Genomic DNA, 15,579 nt, shown 5'->3' with positions numbered 1-15,579 from the left:
GTCACTATGTGAGACTAATTCAATGGCATTAAACCACAAATTAGAATTAAGCTGTGAGGAAGACAGACACGTGCATGTATTTATCTAGTACGACAGGAAAAAAAAAGAGGATATTCTGACTGGTCAAATATCCAGGTTAATACACTACGGAAAGGCCATCTTCATTTTTCCAATACTGTGTACCCGTCTGCAAGGTAAGCATCTCTATCAACCAGATCTGTGACAAGATTCTCCTATAAGGCCAGAGAAGCCTATCCAACAGAAACTGACCCAGGTCAGGGCATCTTGAGCTTGAGTTCTTAAAGGAGGCAAAGGTGTCATCCTGAGAGCCTGGGGGAGAGGAAGAACCAGCTCCTGTTCCTCAGGAAAGAGACGAGGAAAAGTATGATATAGTTTTCCTCGGCACCATTCAACCTCCCTGTACCTCTATCTCTTGGGACTTTGGAGAAGAGAGACTTGCTTAATTTAATGCATAAGAAAAGTGTGGGTGGTAGCGCTACCCAGAATGAACCTTCTCAGTGCCAACAGGGTGTGAGGGCGGGAATCCAGACGCCAGTGCCCACCGCAGAGACTGCCCCACCCTCAGCTCTGTGTCTGCCTCCTGGGGTCAGCACCTCTCCTGTCCCAGATTTTTAGGGATTCTTCTTGTCATCACCTTCTGTAACCATGGATTCCCCCAATCTCAAAATCTTTTTCTCGGTAGGGGGTTAAAAGGATGTGAGGAACTGGGAAGGTTCGTTATCTGTAAAGCAGGGACCAAGACGCGTGCTCGTCTTCATACAAGTGAGGTGTCACACTTGCAGTGTATACTTCCAGAGTATGTTTGACACAGAAATCATCATCCCTCTTTCAACTAATTAAAAAGCAACAGTTGCTAAAAGCTATCTGAAACAAAACCCAAACTGAAATAGCGGCAGAATGTGCAAGAGAATTCAGGTTAACCAGTTTCTCTGATTCAAGAAATCTAACCCCCGCTATGAGCTGGATCTAGGAATTTTACAATGGTATTTTTTTTTTTTTAATATATATATATGTGACTCCATACCTGAGACTTTTAAATTTTTTTTAAAAATTTTTCACCCCCAGGACCGGGGGTTGGGGAGATTATTAGATTGTTCTCTTTATCTTCTTATTGCACTTTGGTCAGGCTGTAAATTAAAAAAAAAAAAATCCCTTATGCCATGGCTTACCAGATTTTTCAGCAGCGTGGACAGTTCCTTTGTAAGAGTAGAAAACTTGACAAAAGCGGTGCCAAGATCTGGGTTGTCTCGACTTAAAAAATTACTTCCAAACTTGTCAAGAACTTGTGCATAGTTTTCTTCATTTTGTACGTGCTCTAAAAAAGAGAGAGGAGTCTGAGCTATCATTTGCCACAATGACGAGTTATTTTGAACCCTGATTGATCACTAGAAACTCTTAAAAGGAAAGCAAAGAGAAACTGCATCAATTATTCATTGAACATGTCCAGAGGTGGTCAGCGGGGCACTGAATGTCTTCACCCACTCTATTAAAGGAGATTTCCCGTTCTTCTTCTATAGTGTTCAGTTCACCTACATCCCAGTTAATCCATGGACCCCACAGATGAGGGTCAAATTATCATCACATTTTAAAGCACACTGTGTTTCCATTAAGAAACTATGATGATCAGGGAACGAGGAGAAAATTCTCTTTAGAAAATCAACCTTGGGGCACCTGGGTGGCTGATTCGGTTAAGTGTCTGCCTTCGGCTCAGGCCATGATCTCAGGGTCCTGGGATCGAGCCCCGAGCTGGGCTCCCTGCTCAGTGGGGAGCCTGCTTCTCCTTCTCCCTCTACCCCTCTCCCCCACTCACACACGCATTCTCTCTCTCAAATAAATAAATAAAATCTTAAAAATAAAAAATCTATCTTGAAATGCAAAAGAAGAATCCATGGGTTCTAACATGTTTCTTTCTCTGCAACTCAACTTAATTTCCTTTAATTCTAAGCCTCAGGTCTGAGGAACAGCGTTTTTTAAAATTTTTTTTTCACATACAATCTCTTGGTGCAAATTGTGCAGGCATGGATCAGACGGATTTATGTTTGAAGTTTGAAGTTCACCACCTATAAGCTTGCTAACTTACCAGTTTTTTAACTTTTATGGCCCATCAGAGGCATTAATAAATTTCCTCACTCTGAGCTTTGGTTTTCCAATCTGTAAAATGAGACTAATACTATCTGACATGATTGGGGTGCTGATGAGCTGATATAAAGTATCCAAAGTTTCTCAAAAGAGCGAGTGTTCCATAAATAACAGCTCCCACCTCCCTGAAACACTTTCTCTACTTGACTTCCAGGATACCATACTCTCTTGACTGTCCTCCTATCTCATGTCTGCTCCTTTCCAATGTCTTTGCTGGATCTCCATCTCCCTGACCTCCTCATGTTGGAGAGCCCAGGGCCTTTCTTCTTCTCTATGAATGCTCACTCTCTGCATCTCACCTAGTCTGTGGTTTTGGATAGCTTCTATCAGCTGACAACTCCCAAACTGATAGCCCCAGCCCAGACCCCACCCCTGAAACACAGACTTCTGTATCAACTGCTATTCAATATCTCCACTGGGATGCCCAATAACTCTCATCTCAACATGCTAAAAGCAAACCCTTAATGCTCTGCCCCCAACCCTCTTTTTCTGCAGACCCTTGTATCTTGATCAGCTAATGGCAAATACATTCTTGTAGTCATTCAGGCTGAAACCCATCAAAGTCACACTGATTTTTCTCTTTCTCATATCCCAGATGCAGCCCATTGGCAAATCCTATTTATTGCCTTTACCTTGAAAATACAACCAAAATCTGACAACTTCTCACTACCCCACGGGGATCAACCCTATCTAACATCATTTCTTACCTTGACCACTGCAAAAGCTTCCTACAAAAGTCTCTTTATTGCAGTTCTTGCTCACCTACAGGCTACTATCAAGACAGCATCTAGTGTGATTCTGTTAAATTATGCATCAGATCTGTGACTCTTCTTTCAGATGTCAGCACTTGTAACAGAAACCCAGGTGCCCCATCCTTGCAGGCTCTGGGAGGCAGCACCGTACATCTCTACACCCTTAAGGGAAGCAGGCATGGAACGTGATACACACGAGCAAGGAAGTATGATTGGAGCCAAGGTACACCACTTCCTCGGGGAGGCATTTCAGATACCTGGACTCCCCACTTCTCTCTTCCTTCGTGGTGGAGGACAGGGAGGCACGGATTTGTATGCAGGCCCCCAGGAGAGGCATAATATTCACTGAACGAATAAATGAACGGTAAGTACCTAACAATATCACATCTAGCAAAATCATCTCTCTAAAGGCTTCCTTCAATACCTCTTTAGAAAGCCTTCCCTTAGTTGGCAATGATCCTTCCTTGCCTATAATTCTCTGCACCTATTTTGCAGTATTTTCCACCACATCACATTTGTTTAAGTTCAGATCTTTCCTTGCCACCAGACCACGAGAGGCAGGGATTACCTCTAGCTCATCTCCGTGTCCCTACCCAACTAATACCACTGTGTTTGTTGTTTTTCCATGAGCTGCGCTTAAGGAGTGAGGGCTCCATAAATATCTGTTGACTTCGATTTGTTGATTTCCTTTTCAGGAATTTCAGAAGCATTCCCTTCTTAAACCTCCTAGATTGCTGAATAATTGAGAGAAAAATCTAAAGTACTGCATTCTCAAACACACTCTCAATGACTGCCCGGCAGCCAGGGGCCCTCACGGAACCAACCGTGAGTCCGCACGGGGGCGCGGCCCAAGAAGGAAGTCAATGCACTGAAGGAAACGTGTCACAGCGCTCCAGCGAAATGAAGTGAGGCCCAGCAGCCTTCCAATCATCACCGCATCAAAAATTCATGATGCCTACAGTGGATGTCAGCATTTCAGCCTGAGATATTAAAAAAGATAAAATGCAGCTCTGGTTAGTGCCCAAGTAACGGAGGGAAGCAGCTCAGAAACACACAAAAGAAAGGCCACATCAGCTCGACAGACAGGATGCACGTGTCTGGTCTCCTCATAAACTGGAGTTAACCCTGATACCTTTTGTCTGAGGCCAAACAGCCTCACCTCACCCCAGAGAATCGCACCAGACCCGACACCCTCTTCTGCTTTTGGAGGCCAGCAAAAAGGCAATTCAGCTGCCTGTTCAACTGCGTTCAAAGAAGTGTCTCTAGTAAAACACAAGCATAGAGGATTTTTGTTTGTTTGCTCAGAATTAGAAAATATTTCAGAAGACATAGATCATAATCTTCAGATTAACAGAACACTCATGTACCCACCAACCAGTTTAAAAAATAAAGTGCCACAGAATGCTTCCTCTCTCCCCCAATTCTGATCTCTTCCCTCCCTCCCTAGACAAAACCACTCTCCTGAGTTTGGAATGGCATGCAGAGTTTAGAAAGAATTACGAGAAGCTCGTAGTCTATCAGAGATGACGGACTCCTCAAAAAACAAGACAGACTTGGCTCAGGCAGAGACAGGCCTCAGGAATGGAGAACTGGCATTTGTCGAGAACCTTCTTGGACCCAAATGCTTTTTACAGCATCATATTTAACCCTCACCAGAACCCTGCAAGGAAGAATGAGGCTTAACGGGAAGGTGGAACATCAAATGTGACGTGAGAGAGGTGGAAGGGGAGACTGGTAAGGAAGTACAGGTGAGGTCACGGGTCCTGTATGTTTTGCTAATTCCATAAAAGAACAACCATACGGTCAACACATAAATTTATGTGCATAAGTATGTGTGTGTATGTTAATCGAACATATGTATGTATGTGTGAAATTTCCCAGTACAGATACATCTTAAAAATCATAGTCTAGTGAGGTGTACCCGGGGACAGTACTAATAATCCTGCTGAGGGCAGAGATTATGGGGATTAACTGTAAGGTGCTTAGAACAGTACCTGGCACGTAGCACCTGCCTCCAAAAAGATCAGTCACTATTACCTCTAGAGCCGGGATTGTTATAAATCAGGGAGACATATTTAAAATCAAACAGCACAGGAACATATGTCTCATGTTTTAAGTTTTTTTTTAACATATATAACAAATCTAACAGTGACAATTCACTAGCGAAATTCTGTAAAGGCATGCATCCCTTTGTACGGAGTGAAGGGCTTACCAAGCCGGTTTTCGGCAGGTGCAGAGGGAGAGGGCAGAGAGACGGGGTTCTGGTGGAGGACAGAACGAGGGCAGAGGCTGAGGGACGAGTGCAGCAAGCAGATAAACAAAAGGTAAATTCAGGGGTTTAGGGAAGAAGAGAGAAATACAGGGCTTTGGTGGGGAACACTGTCACAGACACAGGTGTAACTGAATAGGAGGGCTGATGAGGCAGAAAATGGCCTGATCAGGACCTTCCAGAGAACAGAATAAGCTCTGTTTTAGGATCCTCGGTCTACCCAAGTGCTGGCAGACTTTTGGGAAGTTGGTAAAGTGGGCGCTGGGGAAAGCAGCGGAGGACGGAGACTGGATAAAAGAAAAGAACAAGGAAAGAGAGAAATCTGATCCAGCCATTATGGAGATTCATGCTTTTCGAATATCTGTAGGGAATTTCTGGCATTCATGGTATTGTTGCAGAATGTAAGACAATTCCAAGAGCTAGCTTTCAGTTCTGAAAAAAGGACAAAATAATATAGTTTTACCAGCCGAACCAGAAAGGGCCATTTAGGATTTCAACTGCTGGCATTTCTTTGGGGTGATGACTAACGTATACTAATCACCTAAGATGTTCCATGCAGCTTGAAAAGGCCTTTATATACATTTCAACATTTAAGCCCCACAGCAATACCAAAGCAGTGATTTACTATTTCAATAATGATAGTGATAACAGCTAGCTTGTCGAGTACTCAGGGTACACCAGTCACTGCACTAAGCACTTCACGTCCATTGCTTCATTCACTCTTATTAACAGGACTGGAAGGTAAGTACTGTTATCATTCTCATTATTTAATTTTTTTTTTTTAAGATTACTTATTTATTTATTTGACAGAGAGAGACACAGCGAGAGAGGGAACGCAAGCAGGGGGAGCGGGCGAGGGAGAAGCAGGCTTCCCGCTGAGCAGGGAGCCCGATGCGGGCTCGATCCCAGGACCCTGGGACCATGACCTGAGCCAAAGGCAGACGCTTAACGACTAAGCCACCCAGGCGCCCCTCATTCTCATTATTTAGATGCAAAAACGTGTCCGAGGTCACACCGCTCCTAAATAAGGGATTTTACTCTTAGGCTTTTTTAAGATCTCAGAGCTGGGGACTCTCTCCCACATCCCAAAGTGAGAAAGATCTGAGATCAAATCCCAGGCCTATCACTAAACCTGTGTGGTGTTTTGGTCAAGTAACTTACCTTCCTAAGCCTCATCTTCCCCAGCTGTAAAATGGACATAACAATGGTATCTACCTCACAGAGGTATTATGGAGATTAATTTACTGCATGCCAAGTGCATGGTGCACGATAAGCTGAGTAAATATTTATGACGAGGAAAACAGTGATGACAGCAGCAGGCTGCCCATCAGAGGCCACTGCAGTGCAGTCAGCCTGGCATCCTCACGCCAGGGGCAGAGGCTTCCAGCAATACTCCCAAGTCAGGGACAGCCCTAAGAGCATACGTTCCGAGGGGCTGGTAGTAACATGTGCCCTGAGAATACATTAAAATTCAATATATATATATTTTAAATAATATTCTTTAAAAATGGGGCACTTGGGTGGCTCAGTCAGTAAAGCGTTTACCTTCGGCTCAGGTCACGATCCCAAGGTCCTGGGATCGAGTCCACATCGGGCTCCCTGCTCTGCGAGGAGTCTGCTTCTCTCTCTCCTTTTACCCCTCCTCCCCCCTGCTCGTGCTCTCTCTCTCTCTCATGCTCTCTCTCTCTCAAATAAAAATCTTACAACAAAACAATGTTCTTTAAAAATGTCTTGCATATTCCTCCAATGAGGCCCTACTTAGAATTTTCAGAACCACAGCAAATAGTAAACAGGCCTTTCTCTGACGGATGTTTGCCTAATTCTCACCCTGTGCTAGGCCTTATCAAACTGGGAAACTTTCACAAAACTTCCCAACTGGCCTGTTGATTCTGTCGCTGTAATCACGGCTGCTCCTTATTTGGCACCGACTGAGTAGTGGGATACATCACACTGAATGTCCTAAAACTCCTTCAGGGCAATGTTTTATAGATAAGAAGTGAAAATCGCTGGTGAATCCGCATTGGAACCCAGCCTCATGTGATTCCAAACCCATCCTTTTCCATGGACAGACCCAGTGAACACTGTAAAGGATGCCACGACACATGCCACAAACACCCATTTGGGGTTTACTATATGATAAACACTAAGAAACAAAGCGGACTAAGGCAGACCTCCTGTTCCTCAATAATGACAATGACATAATAATTATAACAGTGGTAATAAATTGTTAATAATAATTACAAGAACAATTAATTGCAGTTACATTTTTGATTACTTAATGGGCCGGGAACTGTGCTTTTGCCCTGCACTACTTCATTTGATGCTCAGGATGGTGTGCTATTCTTCTCCCCATTTTCCAGATGCAGGGACTGGTTTAGGGGGTAGAGCAGGCCGCCCAAGGTCACCTAGCTAAGTGCTGATGACAGGCACTGTAGAGCCCGTGTTCTTCACCCTTATGCTTGGTTAAGTGCGGGAACCCCTAGAAGTCCGCTATTTTTAAGCCAGACGGCAAGTGATCGAGGGACCTGAAAATCTAGGTCTTAGCTCTAGCCTCTATCATGTGACTCTGGTCAGGTGACTAAGGCTCTCAGGGGCCTAATTTCATCTATAAAACAGGTCTAATAATACCTACACCCAGCCTACTCCTTGAGGTTGAATGCTAAGAGGTAAAGATGTCATAATTAATGTGAAAGCTCTTTTGGGAAAACAGTAGCAGCAGGAGCAGAGAACATTATAAAACCATGAAGGATTATTTCTATTTAATGAGGAAAAGCCTTGAAAGCATTAATAATAAATCCATCCTCAAGAGCTCCCCAACCCTGACCAAGCACCACCTAATGTTTACTGAGGCATCATATGATGAAGGGACATGGGCCTAAGTGGCACGGAGACCTGGGTTTGAAACTCCCTCTGGTCCACACTGGCCATCTGTGACCTTGGAAAAGGCACTTTTCTGGGTCTTTCTTTCTTTTTTTTAAAGATTTTATTTATTTGTCAGAGAGAGAGAGAGCACAAGCAGGGGGACCGGCGGGCAAAGGGAGAAGCAGGCTCCCCGCTGAGCAAGGAGCCCGATGTGGGACTTAATCCCAGGATCCCAGGATCATGATCTGAGCTGAAGGCAGATGCTTAACCGACTGAGCCACCAGGTGTCCCTGGTCTCGGTTTTCGTATGTGAAATGTGACAGATGTATAATCTATAAAGTACATGGTAAGCCTCTAAAAAGATCTTTATTACTTTCATTCACCCTGAGATGGAGAGCTGAAGTTCTGATGTTAATGGACATTCAGGTATAATCTAAACATCATGGTATTTCTTGGAGGGTTCTAGGATACATACGACTGTGGATCAAATCCCAGGTCTTCCATTTACCAGCTGTGGATCTAAGACAAACTGTATCATCATCTCAGACTCTGCTTTCTTAACTGCAGTAATGCTTCTTGATAGGGTTACTATGTGAACAGGATGGGAAAAGCCTCTAGTGCGCTTCCTCCAGCGTCCGGCCTGCGGTGGGTGTTTATGATAGGGGAGGAACCATCCCTCACCCCAAAGTGAGTCTCACTTCCTTAACTTCCCATACTTTCCTTCCTGAGATCCTAGCTTCTCTCTCTGTGTCTTTATGTAAGTTATCTTCTGTGTCAAGAGTCCCGCGCAACTGTGTTTATCATTTCAGCCTCCCCAGCTCAGAGAGCGTTCCTGGAGCACAGCCTGGGTACCAGGATCGCTGCGCTGGGGCCACGCAACCCACCTCAGGTTCTCCAGTCCGCCTGGCTCCGTCACAATTCCAGGCTTCAACCTGCCTCTTTCAAGATCAAAGGTAAGTGTAACCTCCCAGGCAAGGTTGTCATTCACTCCGTCCACAGCCTCCTGCAATGTCTGAGTTCCCAGCGTTACCTAATCTGTTGTTGTTCACCTGGTCCCCAGCACTGGCCCTGGCACACAGTGCAAAGTCAAACGCTCAACGCATGTAGTAAAGTCTCCTGGAACAAGTCCTTTTTCCTTCCTTCGGAAAATACTGAGTATCGGCCACGTGCCAGGCATATAAAATACAACGAGCTATAACGTAGTAATAAAGCCATGTAATATGTGTCATAAATTACAGTGCTGGCATAGAGGGCAAAGGGATAAATTCTTTTATACTATCCTATACATACTTTGAAGCACTAATCACCCTTTACAATTTTTAATTCCATTTGTTTTTAAAATTACAAAAATAATTCATAAAAATGATAGTTTTCTTTCCCTTTCTCCAACACCCTCCTTGAAATAAGCAAAGTTAATGATGTGGGGCGTTAATAATCTCAGCAAAGCTTTCTCTATGCTTAAAAAATACATACATACATACAATAAGGGGTCTTCTCCCCTTTTCTCACTTTTAAAAAACCAAATGGGATTTTTTTTTTTAAGGATTTTATTTATTTGAGAGAGAGCGTGCGTGCGAGTGTGCATGGGGGGGCGCGGTGGGGGGGAGGGGAAGAGGGAGAGGGAGAAGCAGGCTCCCCAGAGCAGAGAGCCCGATGCGGGGTTCGATCCCAGGACCCCAGAGATCATGACTGAGCTGAAGGCAGACGCTTAACTGAGCCACCCAGATGCCCCACAAATGCAATATTAAATACAAGACTCCGTGGCTTGCTTTTTCCCTACTGAATAGGGATCAAGAAACTGAATGTAATTAACTCTAATTCATTATTTTAACTGTGATTATATTCCATAGTAAACTCCACCATGATTTGGAGAACTATCTCCCTGAGAGACTCCCACAGTGTTTGCTACCAAAAAACAATGCTGCAATAAGTATTTCTATCCATAAGTTCTTACATGCTGTCACTTTATCTCTGAAAAGATATATTCACAAAAGTAGAATTGTTGGGGGGTAGGGTGCATACTTCAAATTTTAATTACTACTGCTACGTTTCCAAAGAGGCTGGTGGTGGCAATGCACAGACCCAACAGCAGCACAAACAGAAGACTGTATTTCCCTAAAGCCTCGCTAGCACATAGATGTTACTGTTCTTCTTAATTCTCGCCACAGGGACGTGAAAAACTGGACTGTATAGTAAGCCCGAGCATCTTGCTGTATTTTATTGTCCATTCACATTTCCTTTCCTGCCTGTTGTTTTCCATCCTTGTCTTCTCCCTGTCAATCTGTAGGGAGACTTTCTGCAGAAGGGACAACAATCTGTTGTAATATGTGCTGCAAACATTTTCTCCCATTTGTCTCCTCACTTAGTTTATGGTGTTCTTTGCAACACAGAACTTTTTACATTTCATGTCGTCAAACATACCAATCTTTACCCAAAAGACTTCTGGGATTCCTACCTTGCTTAGGTTCCCGAATCTTCTAGTATTTAGTATTTTTTTAAAAAAACACAGAAAGCTTTAATTCAACCTAATATATCTCTATATAGCATGAGGAAGGGTTCTAATGTTACAGAAAGTTCCTGAGCCTTCTATTTGGTTTAGTTTTATTCTCTTTTGAGTATTTAAATACTTTATCCATCAGCAATGCATTTTATTTTGTTTCTTCTGCATGAAAACATATTGCTTATTTAATACAGTGTCTTGTAGGCACCCACGTAGTATCTGGTAAGTAAAGGAATACACGGACAAAACTTGGATGCAGCCAAGTAAGGACAGCTGAGCAACACCCTGAAGAATGAAGAGTTGGGGCACCTGGGGGGGCTCAGTTGGTTAAGCATCTGCCTTTGGCTCAGGTCATGATCTCAGGGTCCTGGGATCGGGCCCCACATTGGCTCCCTGCTCAGTGGGGAGTCTGCTTGTCCCTCGGTTATGAGCAAGTTTATTTCACTTCCCTGGGCCTCTGTTTCCTCATCTGTTCCCACCACCACTCAGTACAAACTTGTTAAAGATTAAAAGAACATCCTTAAAGGCAGAAAGGCTTGTGCACATTTTTTTTAAATTGCCTTTCTCCATGCCACTCGGGATGACTCATTCCTCTGATTTTTCAAGGTCATTTTGAATTTGGATTTGTTCTTTCGAAATTCTAGCCAAGCCTCTGCAAGAATCTGCTCCAGCCCCAAGGGTGTTATCTGGAAACTCAGCATGCAGACTCCCATTTCCGCAACAACTGACAAATCCATTAACTAGCAGAACCCCAAGACAAGATGCCCGCAGAGTTCCACAAGGCTATTACTCAGCATTTAAAAAGCCCTCTCTTCTGGCTCCCTCAGGCAGGCCTCCTAACTGCCAGATAAAATCCACATCACACTTGGGTTTGCTCACAGCTCTCTGGGTAATGTTCATGCTTAGAGTGCCCCCGAAGAAAAGCTAGGAAGGAGACAACCATTCCTCTTCTATTCCAGCCTTCTACAGTTGACTGCCCACCATCCGAAGGGGCTGAGCTTTTTTGTAAATAGGTGTAATTTAAAAATATGGCCCCACATTTCATGATTAATTCACAAACTTTCATTAAGCACCTACCCTGGGATAGAAAGGTTAGGTAGGTCATTAGGTATGCAGCCTTAGTCCTTCTGAGCTTCAGGTTCTTGGTTTAAAAATTACGTGTTAAATAGGGCGCCTGGGTGACTCAGTCGTTAAGTGTCTGCCTTCAGCTCAGGTCGTGGTTATGTGTTAAATAATTCGCGATTAACTGAAAGTTCACTGGGTTCTTGTCCTGGTAAATGAGGTAGGCTAGGCTAGGACCAGACCGTGTAGCTATCTCTAGACTAGTGCTCTCCAGACTATTTTTGATCAACTATACCTGTTGGTAAAACATTTTAGAGCATACATTTCCAATATTTATTTTTTTAACCATTTATTTATGTATTACTACTATATATGTTATATGCATATTCTACATATAATGTACTATTTGTATCAATCAATGGTTCTGACCTCCATTTCAGAGCTTCTAAAAACTCCTAAAATTACCTGAAAAATTCTGCCATGCAAGTTTTTTATTAATTTGGAGAAGGTCTGTTGTTCTCCAATTACAAAGGGATCGACGACCCCAGAATGTTAAGGATCAGAGAGAAATGTCAGCTGAAACTAAAGACAAAGCTTCTTGCCCTCGATAAGTGCAGAGTCCAGAGAGTCTGAGGGAGGGCAACAGCCTATGTGTGGAAAAGAGATCAAAACGTGCAAGCAGGCCTCTCTGGGTTTGGTGGCTGGAGAAATACTTTTTTTTTTTTTTTTTAAAGACTCATTTATTTGAGAGAGAGAGGGAGTGTGAGCAGGGGAAGGAGCAGAGGGAGAAGGATAAACTGACTCCGCACTGAGCATGGAGCCCGATGTGGGGCTCCATCTCAAGACCCTGAGATCATGACCTGAGCCAAAATCAAGAGTCGGATGCTCAACCAACTGAGCCACCCAGACGCCCCTGAGAAAGGCATTCTTTGTTGGACCCTATGAGGCCCGCCTTGGGGCATACATCATGCCTTGCAGACTGCAAAAGAATCTTGGTCTCATTTCATAACCACTATTTCATCAGTAGATAAGGTAGGGATCATCTTCTCTTTTTCATAGAGAAGAAAACTGAGGTCTTGAGAAATGAAAGGACTTGCTAAGGAACACTCAGCTACTCGGAGCCAGAGCCGAGATCACCTCCCAGTGCTCCTTCAGAAGGCCTCCCCCGCTCCTCACTGTGCAGACACAGACCACCCCCAGACAGTACAGCAATACAGGCGTCTCCACCCCAGGGCTCCTGGAAAAGGCATCGCCCTGAGTGCGGACAAGTAAGAGAACAAGGACGGCAGAGCACACAAATGTGCCTGGTGCCACCTAAAGTATGCCGTGTGTGATTCAGAATCCACACGATGAAAAAGAGTTTAAGAACGAAATGTGGCTGATTAGCATTTTCTTCTTTTACCTGAATTTTCTAGTGCAAACATGTTAATATAAATTATACTTTTACAGTGAGAAAAACAAATAGAAAATGCCATTAAAAGAAAAAAAAAAAAAAAACCAGCCCCAGGTGTTCCAGAGTGCAAGCCCCCTGCACTTCTTTATAAAGAAAAAGTAGAAGTTTGACAGGTTATCAGAGACATGGAAGATCCGAGAATATCCTGTTGTCTGTGTGGGCAGGTGACAAACTGGCCACGCACAGTCATCCTCCATCAACCCCCAATCACTCTGTCTTACGTCATTGATTATTTATGAAAAACACTTCAGAATCAATAACAACTTGCGTGATTTCCATACATAAGCAGGGCGTCAGAAAAATCAATAAGTAGTTATCTTCCTGGCTAAAGAGTCAGCTGGAGGGTACTTCCAGTCCTAGAGATAGACACTTTAAAATTCATGTCCACATCCAAACCGCAAATGGAATTCAACACATGCATGACCGCTTTGTAGAGGTTATCCCAGAGCATGGTTGCCTTAAGACGGGGCCTTCTTTGAAAAGAGCCGTGGTGGGTTTGCCTCACAGGGGACACTCCACGTGGTCAGGGGAGCATGTGTGAGAGAGGCAGAATTTAAGCAAACCTAGGGAGAATACCATACACAGAAATAAAACTGGAGACCCTGGCATTCCTCCAGACTTTTCGCTATAGTTTAACTGCCATGTCATTATACAGGAAAACACAACCCTAGTCTGATGAGACATAAACCATCCAAGAACATGGTCAAAATGTGACTTGGACTAAGAGGCAGAAAGATAGAGGCTGGCCGCAGAACCTTGGCTGTAATTGTCAAGGAGGGTATCACACATCTGTGCTTTTAATTTGTGAGACTCAGTAAATTTGGAAGAACAAGGGAAAGAGAGAGCAAAAACAATGTAAATAGCCCTGGGCCCTCCCATCACTCAATAATGAGTATGTGTCTGGGAGCAGGAGGGATGGTACCATCTGCCCTTTCCTCACCTGTTCACAGGGGAAGCTTCTCTCTGAGCTAAGGGTGACCGCCTGAAAGACTGTGTATGTGTATATATGTGTGTATGTGTTTTAAATACCATGGCTCCTAAAGAAATGCCAATACTTTAAAAAATACCAAATGAGTTATAATTTCAAGTGACTTTATTAGCCATACAAGGATTTTCAATGGTTATTTTGAATCCATGGGTTACTTCCCATATGTGGAGACTTCATTTTTTATTTTTTTAAAGATTTATTTATTTATTTTAGAGAGTGAGCACTCGAGCACGTGTATGGGGGAGGAAGGGTAGAAGGAGAAAGAGAATCTCAAGCAGATTCCCCGCTGAGCTGAGAGCCCAAAGGTTTTTGGGTTTTTTTTAAAGGAGGCTCCATGCCCAGCATGAAGCTTGAACTCACAACCTGGAGGTCAAGACCTGAGCTGAGATCAAGAGTTGGGACGCTTAACCAACTGAGCCACTCAGGCACCCCTCCCAAACATGCAGACTTTAAAACTTAACTTCAAAGTATGACTATAAGGTAAATACACTTAGTTTACAATAAACCATAAGTTCAAGAATGCAAAGGACTGCTTATCCTATCATTTAATTACCCATGCACCTCTCCTGTACTTTGTAAATAGTTTTGACTGAACAAAGTGCCTATTTTCTGTATTCAGGTATTTGTGATCCAAAACCTGAGCTGAAGACATATCTCTCTTTAAGTCACTTTAATATACTGTCATAAAGTCCAACTATGCTAAAATACCTGTGAGTCAAGAGTGTTTTGTCAATCCCTTATATCTTAATAAACGAATTACTCATATATAATTTTTATAATTAAAGATCTGCAGTTGATAATTTGACAGAGTAACTTGTACCACACTAATGTTCCTGTTTATAACAAATACGAATGATGGACAAAACATAAAAAACCACCACTTGAAGCCACTGGAGAGCAAACAAAAGCAGGCAGAAACAGGAGGGGTATCACCTTTTAAGGAAGAGAACCATACCAGAGAAGACCATATTTAACTGGCTTTTCTCCTAAGGGCAGACTTCAGTCCATGCTGGGCAAGGAGAACAGAACACAAGCAGAAAGTGGTATTTTACTCAGCTGAGGTATCAGAGGTCAGAGTTTAGGATTGCTTCAGCAGCTGGAAATTGAGGGGGAAAATCCTAGAAAGGAAGAAGTCACAGAAAAGGAAACCCTCAATTCCAGTCCTTGGCTGACCTGAGCAGCATATACTTCAAGAAGCCCAGCAGAAAACAACATCTAAAGAGCTAAGCAGATTCCAGCAACTTCCCAACGCTGAGGAGAGTTTGGAATTCAAATCCCACAGAGTTAGCAGGGCTTGATAAATACTCTGGGCTGAAAGCCCAGGCAGATCGTGCCATACGAGTATGGATGACGTTGCAGGACTAAGGGCTATATCCTGGGACTATGAGCAAAACTAAAATAAACTTACTCTAACATCAAGGTGATGGTCATCACCAGAAATATGACCACATACTAGAATAAAACACCACACACTTCATAGGAAGATAAAGGAATCCAGAGTCTCTATGTCATACAATTCAAATGTCTCCCATG

At 43.4% G+C, this 15,579-nt stretch overlaps 1 protein-coding gene across 7 annotated transcripts in view; it reads right to left on the bottom strand.

Moving 5' to 3' along the window:
- Nucleotides 1–15,579, bottom strand: part of ASAP1 (ArfGAP with SH3 domain, ankyrin repeat and PH domain 1) — a 353,659-nt gene that overhangs the window by 134,664 nt on the left and 203,416 nt on the right. For all 7 annotated transcript variants that reach the window (XR_013447676.1, XR_013447675.1, XM_078072001.1 and 4 more), the window contains exon 5: nucleotides 1,191–1,336. Coding sequence is in view for 5 of the 7 variants with exons in the window: in XM_078072001.1 (XP_077928127.1) it covers nucleotides 1,191–1,336 (146 nt within the window). In the remaining 2 variants the exon portion in view is untranslated. The remainder of the gene's footprint in view (nucleotides 1–1,190; nucleotides 1,337–15,579) is intronic.

The sequence above is a fragment of the Halichoerus grypus genome, chromosome 5 (assembly GCF_964656455.1).
Source record: "Halichoerus grypus chromosome 5, mHalGry1.hap1.1, whole genome shotgun sequence".
NCBI lineage: Eukaryota > Metazoa > Chordata > Mammalia > Carnivora > Phocidae > Halichoerus > Halichoerus grypus.
The sequence above is the reverse complement of the archived record's forward strand: the minus strand, read 5'-3'. Positions and strand labels throughout refer to the sequence as shown.